Source organism: Rattus rattus, chromosome 3 (assembly GCF_011064425.1).
Source record: "Rattus rattus isolate New Zealand chromosome 3, Rrattus_CSIRO_v1, whole genome shotgun sequence".
NCBI classification, from domain to species: Eukaryota; Metazoa; Chordata; class Mammalia; order Rodentia; family Muridae; genus Rattus; species Rattus rattus.
This window is the reverse complement of record NC_046156.1, coordinates 183,447,848-183,467,026: the sequence shown is the minus strand read 5'-3', so window position 1 is coordinate 183,467,026 and position 19,179 is coordinate 183,447,848. Positions and strand designations below refer to the sequence as shown.

Genomic DNA, 19,179 nt, shown 5'->3' with positions numbered 1-19,179 from the left:
CTGCTGGCAGGAGCAATGCGGCCTATCTGTATAGGTCCCATGGTGTCTTGTGAAGAAAGGCTTCTGCAGCCTCTGAGGTGCTGGCCTTAATAAAAGAATAACCTGCACCTGTGGGCTCAGAGGGCTCTGGGGGGTTGTAGGAGTCAAGATACTCGCCTGCACCAATGTGGATTTCCAGTTTCACACAGCAGGGTTCTGTTTTTTATCCAAGCTGAGCCTTTGCTTCCTCAGAGGCAGCCTGCTTAGTCGAGAACTTTTGAGGTTGGCTACTCCTTGATTTTGGTATGAATCTTAGCTTCCTCTGTCCGCCTGCTGTGAGAAATGAGAGGGACCGTGACCTCTCCCAGCATATCCTTTTGTAAACCTTCAAGCTTGTCCGTCAGTACCCAGTTTCATTGTTCTCACAGTCATATCTGCCCTCTGGGCTTTGTTGCTTTACCGTTTCACAGCCCAGCGAGCGTGCACTCCGTCACCACTCTGTCACAGCCCGGTGAGCGTGCACTCCGTCACCACTCCCCCATCCCAGCTCATAACCAGTGGGACGTTGGCATCACTGCCAGGCTTTCCTGGGCCCCAAGTGTGGACAGCGACACTTTCATCTCAGTCTAGGGTGGTTCAGCATCAAATCCCTCCCAGAGTCACCGTCTTAGGCCACTGCTGGTACCAGTTAGGTTCTGCGGGAAGCTCAACCCGAGATAGAACTTAACGTACAAAAGGTTTATTAGAGGGGGCTCTGATTCAGCCCCCGGCAGATGGCAAGGGAGCAGACTTGTGTAGATGAGGAATTTGGGCTGCTGTTCAGCGTCAGTGAGAGCCTTGGCAGCTCCTTTGGAGGGTTCTAATGAAGAAGAGACCTCACAGAGATGAGATGGCTGAGAGAACGCCCAGCCTTTGTACATCGTGCTGGGCCCGTGGGACACCCTAGGAGGCAGGAGTGGCCTTTGGGGACAGCTTTCTTCAGCAGGGTCACTCTAGGAAGAGGAAGGAAACGTAAAGCAGCGTCACCATGTGGTCCATTTCCTGACTTACGCTTTTCTTCCCCATAGCATCTTTTTATGGTGAAAGCTACGTGGGGCTCAGCACGGCAGAGGTTTCCCCTGAGCTCTCGCTTCAGTTCAGATTTCAAACCAGCAAGCCACAAGGCTTACTCTTCCTTGCAGCTGGGAAGACTGACTACTGCCTAATAGAACTTCTGTCGGGAACATTACAGGTATGCTGCTAAAAACATGTCGTTAATATATGTAAACATTCAGTTTCTAGAGAACAGAAAGCAAGAACGAACTGTCTTTCACTGGAATAGAGTGTAGATGACATCCACGTATGCAGAATGGGGTTGTCCCCGGATTTCGTGTCTTAAATATTACCTGCGTTCTAACGGCCCCCTCTTAGGTCCCAGTCCATCCCGTGAGAGAACCCACTCTCCAGAAGGACATTGCATTCACCCCTCTCAATAACTAAATCGATTCTCTGAGGCCTCCGTACCTCTCGGCACTGCTGGGTTGGGGATTTAAACCTCACCATGAGTTTTATTAGGGTCAGTCCATAGCAACCCATTCCCCAAGAACACACGGGATGAACATCTTGATGGGCTTCTTTAATTATGGCTCTTGTCTCTTTCAGGTAAAAGTAAACGTGGGCATGGGGAAACAGATCCTCCTTTCTGAGCAAAGACTTCGTGTGGACGATTTGGTCTGGCATTCGGTGGGACTGCACTGTGGCAAAGATTGTGTTTCCTTGGTCATTGACAAGCATCATGAGACAACCGGCCAGCTGGCTGGGGGGATGCATAACTTCACCTTTCACCATGGAATCTATGTAGGAGGTCGTGGGGGGCTCAGTGTCCCTTACCTGGACAGAAAGACCCCCAATTTCAGAGGATGCATGGAGGATGTGGTGTTTAACCAGAGGGAGATCCTTACGTCCCTTAGGTCTTACCCTGGCTTTAAGAAGGTTAATGAGGTGTCACTGGGGTGTAGCGATGAGTTTTTTGCTGGGAAGGATGAGGCCATTAGCTTTTTCAGCTCTAGGTCCTACGTCACCTTCCCAGAATGGAAAGTGTACCACGGGGAAGGGATCCTGAGGTTTGCTGTGCAAACTGAAACCCCACAAGCTTTGCTTTTGTTTCAGTCAGGTAGAGGAAGAGATTTTGTTGCCTTAGAAATCCATGAGGGTCAACTCAAGGCTCATGTAGGAAGAGGCGGAACAAAAACTCAACTTTCGTCGTTCAGCTTGGTTAGTGACAACAAGTGGCACATTGTTCAACTCAGAGTCTCGGGGAGGCATGTGGACCTCATGGTGGATGAACACGGGGAAAGGGCGGGGCTGCCTCTGCAAAGCCAAGAGTTCGTGTCGGAAGGACCCCTGTTCGTGGGAGGCCTGGTTGACCGGATGTGGGAAACAGCACGCAGCTTAGAACTTGTGTCTGTGCCCGGGAAATCCGTTCGAGGGTTGTCTCTGAAAGGGTGCCTGCGAGCCTTGGAAGCCAATTTGGAAAAGAGAGCATTACGGGATGCTCTTGTCTCCAGAGACGTTTCTGCTGGGTGCACAAGCGGGGGTCTCCGCGGTACAGATCCTTCTGTGGCAGGGGAAGATGTGCTTCCGCCACAGCCACCCCCTTCCACTGCTGTCCCCAGTGCCAGTTCTTCTCTGAAAAATCAAAGTGGCAGGTTTTTGGTTTTGAATAAGCTGGAAGTCCAAGAAGGTGGACGGGCCTTACTGGGACAGAGGCACATAGAAGTGGGTGTGGACTTCATGTATCTGGGTATCAATTATTCTCAGATACTGTTTAATATACAGGAAATGCCAACACATGGGTTCCTTCAAATAGATGTTTGGCCTGCACAGGAAATGGAGCGGACTTTTACTCTGTCAGATCTGAGGCGTGGGAAAGTGTGGTATGTCCACGGTGGTTCGGAAGAGCCTACAGATTCTTTTACGTTTCAGGTTTCTTCTAATAGCAAGCAGGCGGTGCTGTCCCAGCTGCAGGATCCCGTTGCACATGTCTTTAACATTGTTGTCCTTCCAGTGAACGACCCCCCGTATCTCAGGCTCCCAGAAGGCCACTTGCTTCTCTTTGAGAACACCAAGCAGCGACTAGCACCTGGCCTGATGCAGGTGTCAGATCCCGACACGGATGCTCAACACCTCAGGTTTTCAGTTCTTAACACCTTCAGTTCAGAGGCTGGGTTTTTAGAAAGTGTCAAGGACCCTGGGAAAGCCATCAGTGATTTCACAGACGCGGATTTACAAGACGGCAACATTTTCTATGTGCACAGGGGTCATCGAAACTCCCGGATCGTTCTGAGAGCAACTGATGGCGAACTGGTTAGCAATACTGTAGTGTTGCGGGTCATGGCTGTCCCCTGGGACTTTGAAGTGGCTGATAGGACTGGCGTGGTGGTACCACAAGGTGGTACCATTCTTATCACCGGGAGCAACTTGTCTGTGAAGGTGAATGGCGGACAACATGAGCTGGACACTCGCTATGACATCACACATCCACCTCAGTTTGGCCAAATTCAGCATCTGGGTTCTAATGGAGAATGGAAACCAGTTAGGACCTTTTCTCAACGTTCTGTTGACCGGGGTGAGATCCGATACCACAGTTCATTCAAAGAATTGCAGCAAGAAAATGTTACGGATCACTTTAAATTTAAAGTTAGCATAGAGGGAAGAGTAAGCAAAGAGCTCCTGTTTCCTGTGACTGTGCAGTGGCTGCAACTGACAGTTCCGAAAAATATCCCTCTGGAGATTAGCAACACAAACAGGAAAGTATTGGACTCTGGTCACCTGCAGGCTGCAACAGGGAGTGTGCAAGTAGCTGAGAGGGAACTGTTTTTCAAGCTACTGATGCCACCTAAGAAAGGAAAGCTGCTACTCGGCGATGAAGTACTTAAAACCGGTTCGATGTTCAGTCAAAAGAACGTTACAGACTCTATGGTAAGCTACAAACCTCAGGGGAGGCCCCGGGAACACTCCCAGGATTCTTTTAGTTTCTCAATAGTTGTAAAACAGGTAGAATCCAAAGGTCATACCTTCAGGATAAACCTTGAAGTAGATAAGACACATATCACTGTAACAAACACTGGATTGTATGTAAAAGAGGGAGAATGGACAATAATTACAAAATCAGAACTCTTTGTTCAAACATTGGACCATCGTGTCTTCCAATATAAAGTCACCAAGAGTCCTCAGCATGGGGAATTGAAATTGGTCAGCTCCTCTACTTCTCCGGGAAGTGACAGTAGGGCCACTGGATTCACAGATGACGACATAGTGAGTGAGAGGCTGATCTATGCTCATGATGACTCTGAGACCCGGTGGGATGAATTCGTCATTCTGGCTTCTGCCACAGGCCTGGGCCGACAGGGAGGGGTCAGAAGCCCTGACTCTGAGCACGTGTCTACAGAAATCAAAGTCAGCATTTCTGTTGAGTTGAAGAATGATGAGAAGCCAGTGCGTGTGGTAGATAAAATCTTTCATGTTGTGCGGGACAGCCAGCGCTTGCTGACACTAGCAGATCTCTGTTACCACGACCCCGACGTAGATTTTGATGATGGCCAGTTGCTCTATACTAGACATGGCATACCAAATGGAGATTTGGTGAAAGCCACTGACCCGACTCAGAAGCTCTACCAGTTCAGACAAGAGGATCTACGGGAAGGGCGTGTGCTCTTCAAGCACAGTGGTCCAGACTCTGCTCGGTTCCTGCTGTTTGTGACAGATGGCGTCCATTATACGTCATCCCTTTTGGAGGTCAGCGTGTCAGAGGCCTATATCCATATAGTTAACAACACAGGGCTGCTTGTGCACAGAGGGAGGGACGGCTTTCTAACAACAGCCAACCTGAGCGTCACCACAAACCAAGACGTCAGAACGGACCATGAGTTTGAATTCCACGTCGTGCAACCCCCGAAACATGGCAGACTCCTGGTCAACAATTCTGCCTTTCACTCATTTTCCCAGCATGACCTAAAGCAGGGATATGTGACTTACAGGTACAATGGCGATGGCAACTCCGATATCTTTAACCTGACAGTGACAGCTAAAGATACCTCCCTAGATGTGAGCGTCAGTGTCCAAGTGTCCTTGGAGGATCACCAACATTACACTCCCATTCTGCACAGGGAGAGCCTTACAGTTGAAGAAGGAAAACCAGGAAAACTGAGTAGAGGAAAGTTCCAGGTAGGTGATATCCAAAGCGTTGATCGTTCTTATGGGCTTAGAGTAGTAGGGGCTTATAATCCATTTGTTTGCTTCTGAGAGCATCTTCTTTGTCTCTCTGTCTCTGTCTGTCTGTCTGTGTCTGTCTGATTTGGGTTTGGTTCTAATGTACGCATATGTGCACACACTTATGCACCTATTCACGTGTGTCTGAGATGAAAAGTTAGGAGGTTTTCAGTTTGATTCTACAAGTTTTCCGAGAGGTGGGAATAAAATCTGCACACCATTCAGCCTTATTTTAAAGCTGTGTGTGCCCACGTGTAGTGTAGTAAGAACTAGGACTTAGGGAGGGAGGTGCATATTATGATAATTAAATTAAGAGCTCTTCAATTTTATTTGTTGCTGACAGCAGCGATAGCAACGTTTCCTTTGACACGGGTTAGTCTGTGATTGGAGGAAGTAGTGGCAGACATAGAAAGGATTCCCCAAACAGTGGAGGACAGCATTGCGCAGTTTCTTGACTTCTGGATATGGCCTTGAAGTGGATGGATCAAACGGATCTTGACCAGTGGAGTAATGCCAGGGTGAGAGCAAGAGCCACAGATTTCCCTCAGGCTCTGCCTTGAAACTTCTAGTGAGCATTGTCCTGTGTATCAGTGCGACCAGGCTGCTGATGTTTAGGGGGATTTCCTGTAGGGTACAGGAGGGCAAGCTGTACTTTTTGACAGCTGCCCACACATGCAGGCTGTTCTGATTTTGCCTTAGGAACTCGAGGCAGCCTTCCGAGTGCAGCCAGTCATATCAACGATGAATCTGAGCTACAATCAGTTTGGTGAATAGTGAGTCTTCACTAAGGGAATAGAAGGCACCCGCAGTTCGTAATCCTTTTCCAAGCTTACAGAGTTAATGCCTCTCACCACAAGGGGGCGTGTTCACCCTTGTGATGAAATGAGTTGCTAATAAGGTTTGGAGATGGTCTTTGCTGAATCAATACAATGAAAGCGCATAGGAAGTGCTGAGCTAGATAGAACTAAAAAGGAAAGAGCCCGTCACTCTACAGTTATGAGAAGTTACTGAGTCAACTGTTCTTTCTTCCGCCACCTTCGATTCTTTATAATCCTCCCAGCAAGGATGAAATTCATGGCCCTGCAAATGCTAGAAGCTAGGCAAGCCTCCAGCCCTCTCCTTGTAACATTTAATTTTTTTAACCTAAATTTTTAGACTATTTAGGGTTTTAGTGCTGCGTGCAGGTACTTAATAGCTACTTAAGAGTTGTTGACTTAATTTTTAATCTTTATTTATTTTCGTGACCAGAGCTGATATTTCAAATATTGCCATGGGCCCCAGATCAGACCTGACCTTAAATGGCGTTAACAATCCTGCTTGTAACTTAAGCCACTTGTCGATATTAAGAGAAGTCATGTGCTTCGTCAATGGCTTTGATTGACTCTTGCAGTTCGTCATAGGCCTTTTTCTTGTGTCTGTGTGTTGTGTTTGTGAACACAAGGCTGGGAACGAAGAAGATATCCCTTCCAAGGCAGCGTTCATAGTCAGAACTCTACCAGTACACGGATACCCCCAAAAATCCACAGCAGAAGGCAGCATCGTGGGTGCAGATGGGAAGCCCGCTCTGAGCTTCACCCGGCAGGATATTGACGATGGCAATGTCCTTTATGTCCAGACAACTCCCGGCCAACAAAGGGATCAGTTCATCCTAGATGTGACAAAGGACTCCCAGGTTGTAAGGAGAGTGGAGATGCTTCTGGATCTCATCCCGAAGTGGATGCCTCTAGAGGTGCAGAATCTCACAGTTCAAGCAGGGGGCTCCAGAGCACTTCTGCGGGACCACCTCTGAATTCCAAGCAAGTATTTTGAGAGTCTTGACTGTGAATTTGTTCTTCTCCAACCACCAAAGCACGGTTATGTTGAAAGTTCCATGTTTCCAAGAGTAAAGCTAGTGAAATTTTCCAGGAAAGAGGTAATAAATCTCAGTTAATATGGTTGAGTATGTTGTGCCAGATGGGGGCTGGCTATCATTTAGACTCACAGGCTTTGTTGGTAATGGGATTTTAGCGTCCAACTTCCCATAAGATGCTACTGTCTGCTGTGTCCCTGTGGAGACCGTGTTAACATTGTTTAAAAACCTTCAGTGATGGAATACTTACAACTTCTGGAGAGGAGTCTATGTAGTATAAAAGCACTTCAGAATTTCTTTTCACTGACCTGAATTGAGAAATTTCCATTAGATCCTGGCTCTCTTGAGAATGCAGTGTGAGGGATTATCCCTGGAGAAAACCATCCCTCCCGTCATAGACCCTTTAAATATTTGAAAGAGGAGTTACCAGATTCCCTTGAAGCTTGTCTTTTTTGTTACATTCTCCTAGTCTTCTAATTTGCCTGTACACCTTGAATTGACTGTGCATCCTGACTGTCCACCTCTATGTGAGTGCCTATCCTTCTCACTGATCCTAGGAACACTCGGCTGACTCATCTGTAGTGAACATTTTTTCATTCATGTAGCCATTCATCCAATCACCAGGCTTTTTACAGAGGACATACTATATGCTAAACATGGGCCATGGGTGTCCAGAGTGGCTCAGCCCTGGTAATCCTCAAGCTGGATACAACTGGTCCTCTGGCATCCAGATGAGAGCAATGAAATAACTGAAGTCAACTCAAGGGTACTGTCAGGTTCTTCGCTTTGGTCTTATTGTTAGACTTTGCTGTCTTATCATGAGGAAATGAAGGATCTCCACCATTTTCTTTTAACTTTGAAAACTGGCCTGCAGATTTCCCTGGCAATATAGACTCTTTGGGTTGGAAACCACAACCTCCCGGGCTTCGCCTCTACTGCTAAAACCACATGCATCTTGCTTCATTTTGCTTTTAAGAATTTCAAATTGGGGACTGAAGAGTTGGCTCAGCAGTTAAGAGCCCTGATTACTCTTCCAGGGGACCCAGGTTCGGTTCCCAACATCCACATGGTGACTCACAACCATCTGCAAATCTAGTTAAAGGATCTGACATGACTATCAGGCGTGCAAGTGGTGCGCAGACATAAATACTGGCAAAACACCCAGATGTAAAATTAAATAAAAATTTGAAAATCCAAGTCATGGGATTCTTAATGGATTCAAATCCAGTCTCTAAAGGCTTGCTCAGTTCGGTTACTGTGTGTCACCATGGTAACCGAAGCATTTCTTTGCTTCATGAAATGCTGTGGAGGAACCAGACACTTCATCTCTAATGAGGATGCTCTCTTCTTGTCTCTCACATTGTGTTTCACAGTAGTGTTGCAGAATTGACAAATCCAATTCTAATTGGAGAGCAGGGGAGAAAATCATAAGAAACTCTTTGCAAAGGGACAATGTTTAATCTAGACTTTGATGAGTTAGATAAAGATTGCAGAGCCAGAAAAAGGCAGTGCAAGTTAAAGGAACAGCTTAGCCAAGAATGTGGAGGCCTGAGAGATAGGGCCCATCTAGGTAGCTGAGGAATGCTCCACGGGCTGGGGAGGGGCTGAGGGTCTTTGAGGCTCCATTTGGAGGGTTCTACCTCTACATCAACTGTCAAGGAGGCTGGACAGGTATCATCTGAAAGCCATGAAGGAACAGGATGCAGAGGTAGGAAATCAGGAAGCAGCTTCTCCCCGTGGCCCAGGGAAGATGACTGTTTACCCACATTATGAATGGGTCTTTGCTTTGGTCTTATGCTTTGTTCAGTCATGGCGTCCATCTCAAAGGCTGGAAAGCACAGAGTTGGCATCTGCTTGGGTGTCCGTTGAATCAAATGCCCTTTATGCCATGTACTCTGAGTCCTGCCTCAGTCGAGCCAGTGACTGGCTGGGTTCATAAGAATCTTTTTGGTTGAGATCTGAGTTTAGATACATACGTTCCCTGGGGCATGTGTGTTATCAAGCAGCTTGCTTATAGACGTGTGGCAAGGTCACATGAGCCTGTTTGCCAGGTGATTCCTCATCCTATATAATATATAATATTCCTCATTGTATATAATGTCTGTAGTCTCTAGGTTTTGAGATATTATCATTGTCACTTATAGTGACACAAATCCCATATGTCCATAGCCTCCAGTGTCTAGTGGAAAGTCCCTGCTTCATTCATTAAGTACTTAGTTTGTGAGTATCTTTTGTGAGTATCTAGATCAAGGTGATGGAGACAAGTGGTGAACCAATCAGACCATTCCCCATCTTTGTGGAGTTTTCTCCCCAGATGGGGGAAAGTGGGAGGGAGAGAGACAAGAAATGTGAAATTCATAACATGTTGAATGAAGATTAATACTATAAGAAAAAGAAATAAACCAGAAAAGCAGATATTTCACCGACCTTTGAAACACAGGAATAGATACCTTCTTTCTCAGCTTTCAGCCAACATCATGAACTGGTATGCTATTTTGGAACAAATTCCTCATTAAAGGATGTGTGATTTGGCAGAAGGGATGCATTTCTCCGGGAAAAGTGCCCTAGAAGTGAGCACTGTCCGTGTCCCTAAAGTGCTGTCCCTTCCGAGGTCTCTCATCTGCGGTCAGTCCTTCTCCTTGCTTGTTCACAAGTAGCTTTAACACAGCATATTCCAGGAGCCTGTTATCTGGAATCTTCTACCCACAGAACTCCAAAGAAACTCTCATAGCACCTGTATATGAGTGGCTGTGATTTTTCCCTTGAGGCCCTAACTGAACTTTTCAACCCTTGTCAGAAACACCCCTGTAAGATCAAAAGACTGCTGAAAGGAAGTGCGCCACAGGAATGAGCAAAGTTGAACTGCTAAAAATTTTGGCTAAATTTTGTCAAAACAAACACAGCCCTAGAGACTTGTTCTGAATTCCAGCAACTCCTTTGGGGTGTTGGGAGTTCTCACCATTGTGTTTGAGTCACAGACTCATTGAAACTAAATTCCCATCTGGTTTAAACATTCTCTGCTCTCTGGTCTGAACTGTACTCACTAGTATTTCCAGTATAGTCAAGAGGAAAGGAATTTGATCAGAATTTTGGTTACTACAAATCAAAGAGAAATTACTAAATCATCCAGTGGCTTTTTCAGAATTGAAATTAAATATATGGAATCTTAATCAGGATAAAAGAAAATATTTACAGTTGCTTTATTACCATGAAAGAGTGCTTCCATGGCAGAATAATTTGATTGTAATGTATTCTGTCCACAAGAGATGTATAGCGTTAGAGACACATAATTTACTATGAAGGTGAGGGCTCAAGATTCAGAGACCATCCTAGTTACATTTCTGTTGCTATGATAAAGTACCCTGACAAAAGTGATTTAGAGAGAAAGGGATTTATTTCAGTTTACAATCCCAGGTTATAGTCCTTCCTAGCAGGAGAGTCAAAGTGGCAGAAATGAGTGTCACATACATAATCAGGAGCAGAAATAAATAAATACATGCATGTTGCTTGCTTACTTGCCTATGTTTAGCTCTGTTTCTCAACTCTTAAATGGTCCAGGACCCCTTGTCTAGGGAATGGCGCTACCCACAGTGGGTTGGGTCTTCTACATCAATGAACTAAATTGAGACCACTCAGAGACATGCCCAGAGTCCAACCCAATGGAGACAGCCTGCCGTCGAGACTCTCCTTCAGGGTAAATCCAGGCTGTATCAAGTTAACTATCACTTACAATCAAGCAGAACTTGAGACTTTATTGTGCTGTCCCATTAGTAGGGAGGCTGGGTCATGCACACTCAGTACATGTCACTGTTAGAAACGGCATTTAAACTCGAGAACTCTGCAACCAAGCCAGCATTCTCGTTACCACACCACATTGCATTGTTTTCCTTAGATTTACTCCTCGGGGGAAGTGGTGTCTCACTTATTTCCTGGATGAGGTGTGATGCCGACCATCACAGCTCCTCTCTGATCCTCACCCAAACGTGCTTCTGTGCTTGAGGGACTCTCAAGCCAGGACTTCTTTTTAGCAGTTCCTTCACGGTTCGGGTTTGAGTTTCAGCTCCTTGGTGCTTTCGTTGGTTTCAGGTGGCGCAGGAGTCGATTGACTATGTTCATAATGGCAGTGAGGAGTTCGACAGTCTCACCATCTTGGCGAACAGCTCTGAGCTTGGGAAACAGAGTCTGCCTCAGACTCTGTTTGTGACCGTTGAGTCTGTAAATGATGAGGCTCCGGTAGTAACAGCCAATAAAGTCCTCCAGGTAAGTGCTGCCTGCTTTTGATTTCACATGAGAACTTCAGGGCAACCAAACTGGTAGTTATTTATATCATTGCTATTGTAAAACACCAAGGCATATGTATGGCCACGTACGGATGGTAGCGTCTCCTCTATGTCAAAGAATTACTAGCTATACCTGTCAATGTCCTCTTGGATACTGTTGGGAGGTAGTACTTTCTGTGTTTCCTTTTACTTCTTTTTACCACTTGTTCATTTGAATGGTTTTGTGTGTGTGTGTGTGTGTGTGTGTGTGTGTGTGTGTGTGTGTGTGTGTGTGTGTCTATGGTGTTTACACACACATTTGTGGAGGTTTGAGAACAGCTTGTGGACGCTTTCACCAGGTAGGTTTCCGGAATCTAGCTCAAGTCATCGGGCTTGGTGGCAAGTGCCTTTACCTTCTGAGCCATCTCACTGGCCTGGTTTTCTTCATTTCTCGAGCTGGTGCCACTCACAGTGTTCTTGCTAAGACATGGTCTTTTTGTGGGAGGTTAGGGAGGTGTCTGCATGTGGACAGGTCTCCCTAGGTTGGTAGCACAATGGTTAAGAGAGTAAGGTTTGCAGAAGGCATATCTGGATAAGAGTCCTGACTTCACTGTTGGATATGTGACCCTGTGTCTTAGTTGTGTAAATTGCTGTGAGCAGACACCATGGCCATGGCAGATCTAATAAAAGAAAAATTTAATTGGGGCTGGCTTACAGTTTAGAGATTTAGCCCCTTACGGTCATGGCAGGAAGCATGGTGGCCTGCAGGCTGACTTGGCGCCAGAGGTGGAGCTGAGGGTTCTACATCCTGATCTGAAGGCCGCAGGAAGTGACTGTGACCCAGCAGACCATCAGAGGTTTTGAGATCTCAAGGCTCTCCCCGAGTAATGCATTTCCTCCAACAAAGCCACACCTACTCCAACAAGTCTGTCTCCCAATACCAGCGCTCCCTGTGAACCTTTGGGGTGCATTTTTGTTCAATCTACCATATTCTACTCCCTCTCTTCATGGGCTTGTAGCCATATCATAGCGTGGCATGCATTTTGTCCAACTTCTAAAAGTCCTCGCAGTCTACAACAATATCAAACTTGTGGAAAGTTCACTCTCTTCTGAGACTCTCGAAATCTCAACTCTAATTCCCTGTAAAATCAAAATGGAAAAAGCAGACTACACACTTCCAATATCACAGGATATATATTACCATTCCAATATGGATGAAAGAGAGCACAGTGGGGAAATACTGGACCACAGCAAAACCGAAAACCATCTGGGCAAACTCCAAACCCTGCACCACCACGTCTGAGGTCAGAATGTTCTTCATATCTTCAGCTCCGTTCAGCTTTGTTGACGGCAACACACTTCTCTCTCGGACTGGTCCCCTCTCTGCTGATAGCTTTCCTCGTCACCTGTCACACACCTCTTAGTCTCCAAGGCAACCCAGGCTTCACCTTCACAGCTTTACACAGTGGCCTCTAGGCCTCCATGCAGGGACACCCCCGACACATGCCTGGCTTAGTAGCTTTCCTTAATCTTGGGGAAAGATTCCATAACCCCCTTTAGTAACCAGACTTTTGGCTACTTTGAGGGTTCCTGATGCAGTAAATTGTTAATACGCTCTAAACTCCCAGCAGGCGTACACGCCTACGTTGTACCCACACGAATGTTTGGGATTCACGAATGAAACACACACACACACACGCACACGCACACGCACGCACACACATGCATGCACACGCACACGCACATGCACACGCACACACACACACGCTTATTTTTAAAATTGGGTGGGCCCTTCTAAACCTCCCTGTGGCTAACACACCCCTCTGATATTCCTGAGTATTTCCATAATATTTCTGTGGTTTTTTTTTTTGAAGAAATCAAAATTCTCATTATACCTTTCTTCTATCCTTGACTCTAAAGCCAGAACCATTGGGCCGAAGCTTCCAAGTTTTGCTACTTGCTTGTTCTAGAACTCAATTATGTGTTCACGATCTTTCTGTTTTCAATAGTATCCTTCACTGCCTAAACCTGGCTATCCTGGAACTCTCTCTGTAGACCAGTCTCATCTCAAAATCCTCCTGCCTCTGTTTCCCCAGTGCAGGGATTAAGGATGTGTACCACCACACCAGACCTGAAAGCTATTTTTTAATTCCTTTTCACAAGTTGGAAGCTTAACTGGGTCTTGCCCTGAGGCCACCACTTCCTTTATTCCATCTAACGTCAGGCTTTTCTTTATTCTGATTATCTCCTTGAACACAGGATTTAGTTTCATTCCACTTCCTGGTGCCCCCTTTCTCCTTGAACTGTACACTGGTTTTTTCCTTGTTTATCTCGCTCCTTTTCAGTATAGATCTTTATTAGAGCGAACACCAACAACCACACAACCAAGTCAATACGAGGCTGTTTTGAAATTTCCTCTGCCAACACAAATCATCCAATACTCTTCAAATTAACCTCAAGCAAACTTTTCAGATAAGGGCAAAAGGCAGCAATGTTTTTTTTTTTCAGCCAAAATATCACAAGAATAGTCACTAGGCCACATGCTAGTATCCTTTTCCTCAGAAACCTCTTGTGCCAGACCCACAGTTCAAATAGCCCTCAGCACCACTGTCTTCCATGTTCTTACTTAGAATGGCTCATTAATCCCACTTAAAGCATCCAGCTGCCTTTCTAATCCAAAGTCCCAAAGTCCACATTCCTCCAAACAAAAGCATGGTCGGGTTTATCACAGCAACACCGAAGTCTCTGGTACCAACTTCTGTCTTAATCGGAGTTTTATTGTTGTAAAGAGACACCATGACCACAGCAACTCTTACAAAGGAAAACGTTTCATTGAGGATGGCTTATAGTTTCAGAGGTTTAGTCCACTACCATCACGGCAGGAAACATGATGGTATGCAGGTGCACATGGTGCTAGAGATGGAGTTCTACTTCAATATCAAGATGAGCTCTGCATCTTGATAGGAGGGTAGCAGGAAGAGAGAGTGAGCCACTGGGCCTGGCTTGGGCTTCTGAAACCCTACAGCCTACCCCCGAGTGATACACTTCCTCAAACAAAGCCACCCCTACTCCAACAAGGCCACACCTCCTAATAGTGCCACTCCCTATGAACCTGTGGGGGTCATTTTCATTCAAAACACAATATACCATTCTTTTAAGGCTTAGAGATCGTTTTTTGGAAGAGGGGTCAGGAAGATTGTAAGAGTCAGGGGTGATTGATAACATGAAGGAAACAGTATTTTCCAGATATCACAGGGTAGATGCACATATGAACTCGGCAATTATGACAGCTCGCATAAGACCCATTTTAACCTCTTGTAAGGCATAATGTCTAACAAACTATAGTTAGGTTCCACCCTTTAAATACCTTTTCTTCCTATTCCTTTATTCTGCCTTTCATTCTTTCCAGTGTGAACTTAGACTGGTTTTCAGAGTCCTTCTGCACTGGTCCTCTGCCCCTCCCTTTCCAAAGCTCCCTACATTCACAACTAAAGAATTCTGAGTAAATGTCTCTGGTTGTTCATGTGGCTGAATTTAAGTGCAGGTCTTGACTCTCTCCGTGTTTTGACAACTAACACAGATTAACCCATCTATAATAAATATTCCTATAAAGAACAGGAAGAGAGGAGTTTGAAGATTGCCAACACAATGATAAATATGGTAAATGCTTAGGGAGGTGGAAAAATCAGCTATTCTGACTTGATAGTTACATTGTATCCTGCAAATGTATGTAATTTAAAAACATTCGGTTTTAAAGTAAAAAACAAGACTGTAGTCATGGATTACATATTTAGCAGTATATGTATGACTTGTGTGTGTGCATGCTTTGACATATATTACTAGGTACAATTTTAATGCAGTTTCTCATTTTAAAAAGTAGTCTTGGTGTCTTGGTTAGGAAATAAACACTCAAGGGAAACGAGGATCCTGACAAGGGGCTCACTGTGAACTGTGTTGACTTCTGCTCCAAGAATCTTCACACACTCTTTCCATGTGCTTTGTGGGGAGGAATTTTGGACATCCACTGTTTTTAATTTTAAGGGTGGTGTCCTTTAGTGGCCTTGCTCATGTTAGCCAAGTACTTTAGCTTAGTTTTTAAGCAGTAAGTTTCTAGCCCAGCATGCCATGAAATGGCACAGCATATCACCATTTATGAAAGACCACTGAAGCAAACAGGAAAGGGCTTTTGTTGACAGTGGTGGCCAGATAGGTGACAGGGAGGAACAGGAAGGAAGGAATAACCATGAAATGGGAAGCAGTAAACCATGGCCTCAGTTTATGAAGCATTCCAGGACCAATTAATCCACTGTGCAGGCAGCCCAGGGGCCCACCAGGGCTAGGCTAGGTAGCCAGTTTTGCATTGTTAACAACGGCTGGAGTTTTAACATTCGTCATTATTTGTTTGGAGGCCGTGGGATCATGGAATAGGCTTTCTAGAGCTTTACTTACCTCACAGGTTGGTGGGTTATTCACCTCTGCATTCCATGAGGAAAGTGGACCTTTGGACCTTGTTAGTTTGAGTTTTCTTTGTAGTTCTTACCCCCGTGTCCCTGGAATGCTGTGCACTGGACAAGCCTCTAGACATCCTGTGTTCAGTTACATTTCCCCCTCCCCCACGCAGGCTCGTCTGTAGCGGTTCCCACAGAGGCTGCTTTGCAGAGTCATCTGAGAGGAGACCTGTTAGCTACTGAAAAAACGTGGCTGTCAATGGTAGTTAAACACTGCTATGAAAGTTTACATTTATTGTATGTTCCCTGAGTCCTGGTCCCTTCTGTAACTTCTTGTTGTCTTCATGGCCCTCCCAAGGAACTGCCGGGAACAGGAAAGCACAGTGTCCTCATAAAGGAAGAGTGACCTCGAAGCCAAATCTCTCTCCACCATTCAGAGAGAAATTGCAGAGAGGAAAGCTCTCTCCGAGGGCAGGACTTCTACATGGAGGCATGTGTGTTAGAGGAACCAAGGCCTCTCCTAAGTGGGATTGGCCTGCTGTGGCTAAGATTTCTTTGGGGAAAACAAATGAAGCAAAATCAGCAAAGGAAAGCAGCACTCGGGTGGAGCCCAGTGGAAACTGGCTCAGCTCTCGCTCCGAGTGCTTTCCCAGTGACATCAACGGAGTCGTTGGCCCAGTGAGTTGTGACAACACATGCAGAGTGACTTCTACCATTAAGCTTGTTACTTGCCAAGGTATTTTCAGGGACTGGTCAGGTAACTTCTGCCTGGTAAGAACCCAGATCCCAGACTCCCAGGAGAAAAGCAGGAGTCCATCACAGACCACATTGCACCAATAGTTTAGACATAGTGAGCCCCAGTTTTCATTTGGGGAATATTTTGAGACTGTGTAGCAAACTGGTTAATAGTCCTGGGCCAGGCTTACTAGTGGACCTCACTAAGGAGAAGAATGTTCTGTTCGTTCCTGGGAACTCTTATGAGCAAAGACAGGGATTGTGTGCATGGATGACCCATTTGTGTGCATATTAGAGGGAAGAGCCTCCCTGGCCAAGGAGTATTCTAGAACAAATATAACCAATCTGAAGTAAGCCTGGCATGAAGAACCTGGAGTGACGGGTGGGAGGAAATGGACGGTAAATATTAGCTCTATGTTGAGAGTTGATTTCTGAGCATAAGGACCCTTCAGCACGGTGCAGTTTTGTTCTTCTGGTTTCCAGAGATACTACTGGGTAGCAGCCAGTGGTTTTGAGCCATGCCCCTCCATCCCCTCACGAGTCAGGCTCAGCTATGAAGGCATCACTTACCTGATGAAATGGTTTCTCATTTAATTCTTTCCATAATTCTCGTAATCAGGGGAAGGTTACAATACATATCTGACGCAATGAGGATTGAAGTCGCTTGACAAACGACAAAGTTACTAAAAGTGGGATTTGAGCCTGGGTAGTCTGAGCTCAGTCTACACCTGATACCCGTAGCAGGAACGATCCGGAGGCTACAGGTCCTATGGTACCGAACCAATATTTCAAAAACACATTAAATGGAATATAATATGTAATACCAAATTATCTTGTGTCTAACACACACACACACACACACACACAGAGCACACACATGCACACACAAATACACACCACATGCCACAGACACACACACACATGCACACACAAATACACACCACACGTACACACCCACATGCACTGCAAGCCATGAAACTAACGAAACTAGATGTTTTTCTGTGGATGAAAACTGCCTCTCCATTATTCTTTCTGTTTCTGGAAATACCTGGCCTGTCTGTCTGTACACATGAACATGTGCATTTGTGAAGATGTGCACATGTATGTAGAATGCAGGTCAGCACTGGGTACTCTTCATCCACATCTCCACTTCTTTTGAGGCAGAGCCTTTCACTGGCCTGAAGCTCACACTTGGTGTAGCCTGGCTTCCTGGCCAAGCTAGGGAACCTATAAGCACTAGGAATTCTTTCGTCTTCCCCCTCCACTGTTGGGATTACAGACACATGCCAGACAAATGTGGGTGCTGGAGATTGTTCAGGTCCTCAAGTATATATGGCATGCATTTCACTGACTTGCCCTGGAATGTGACCTTTTATGAGTTGAGCCAAGTTCTAGAAGTTCATCTGTTACAAGGGTTGAATCCTGAACTCCCAGAAACCGATACCATAGGGTTAGGACAAAGTTGCTACCTCCTATAATAACTGCACCCTCTGCGCCAAGTACTGTCAGAATTCTTTACCACATTGAGTCGTCTGTCTGTCTTCCAGGCAAGGAAGCCTGCTTGTCCTTAGCTTTGAAGTCTCCTGATGACTGTTCAATGTCCTAGCTCTGCCAGACAAGTTAACCCTGCCTGCTCCATGCCCTTCCACATAGATTTACCCTGTCCAGCTTAAAAGTAGGCTGGGATGGTGATCAGTAAAAAAGTAGGTCTTCCTTCAAACCTGGCCATCTCACTTTACAGACTGCTGCGGTCATCCAGAGTCATGGACACGAGGAAGAAAGATAACAAACACACACACCACACACACACACACACACACACACACACACACACACACACACACATACACCCTACACATACATACACCCTACACATACATACACCCTACACATACATACACCCTACACATACATACACCCTACACATACATACACCCTACACATACATACACCCTACACATACATACACCCTACAACATACATACACCCTACACATACATACACACATACACACACAACCCTACACATACATACATACATACACACACAACCCTACACATACACACACATCTTACACATACACACACACACCTTACACATACACACACAAATACACACACCCTACACATACACACACACACCTTACACATACACACACACACCATACACATACACACACACATACCTTACACATACACCCCCTACATGTACATACACACCCCCTACACATACACACACACACAGAGAGAGACAGACATACAACAGAGAGGGAGACCCCACACATACACATACATACACACACAACCCTACACATACACACACCTTACACACACACACACACACACACACACAAATACACACACCCTACACATACACACACACACCTTACACATACACACACACACCATACACATACACACACACATACCTTACACATACACCCCCTACATGTACATACACACCCCCTACACATACATACACACACACCCTACACATCCATCCATCCATCCATCCATCCACATACACAGACACCCAGACATACAAACATACAAACATACATACATACATACATACATACATACATACATACATACATACACACACATACACACACACAGAGAGAGAGAGAGAGAGAGAGAGAGAATAAAATTGCCTAAAG

At 45.6% G+C, this 19,179-nt stretch overlaps 1 protein-coding gene across 1 annotated transcript in view; it reads left to right on the top strand.

Moving 5' to 3' along the window:
- The first annotated feature begins 752 nt into the window (after positions 1–752).
- LOC116896029 (chondroitin sulfate proteoglycan 4-like) overlaps positions 753–19,179 on the top strand; it is a 52,051-nt gene continuing 33,624 nt past the window's right edge. The window contains 5 exon segments of the mRNA XM_032897035.1: positions 753–807; positions 1,047–1,210; positions 1,621–5,184; positions 6,671–7,141; positions 11,165–11,338. Of these exon segments, the coding sequence (XP_032752926.1) occupies positions 753–807; positions 1,047–1,210; positions 1,621–5,184; positions 6,671–7,141; positions 11,165–11,338 (4,428 nt within the window).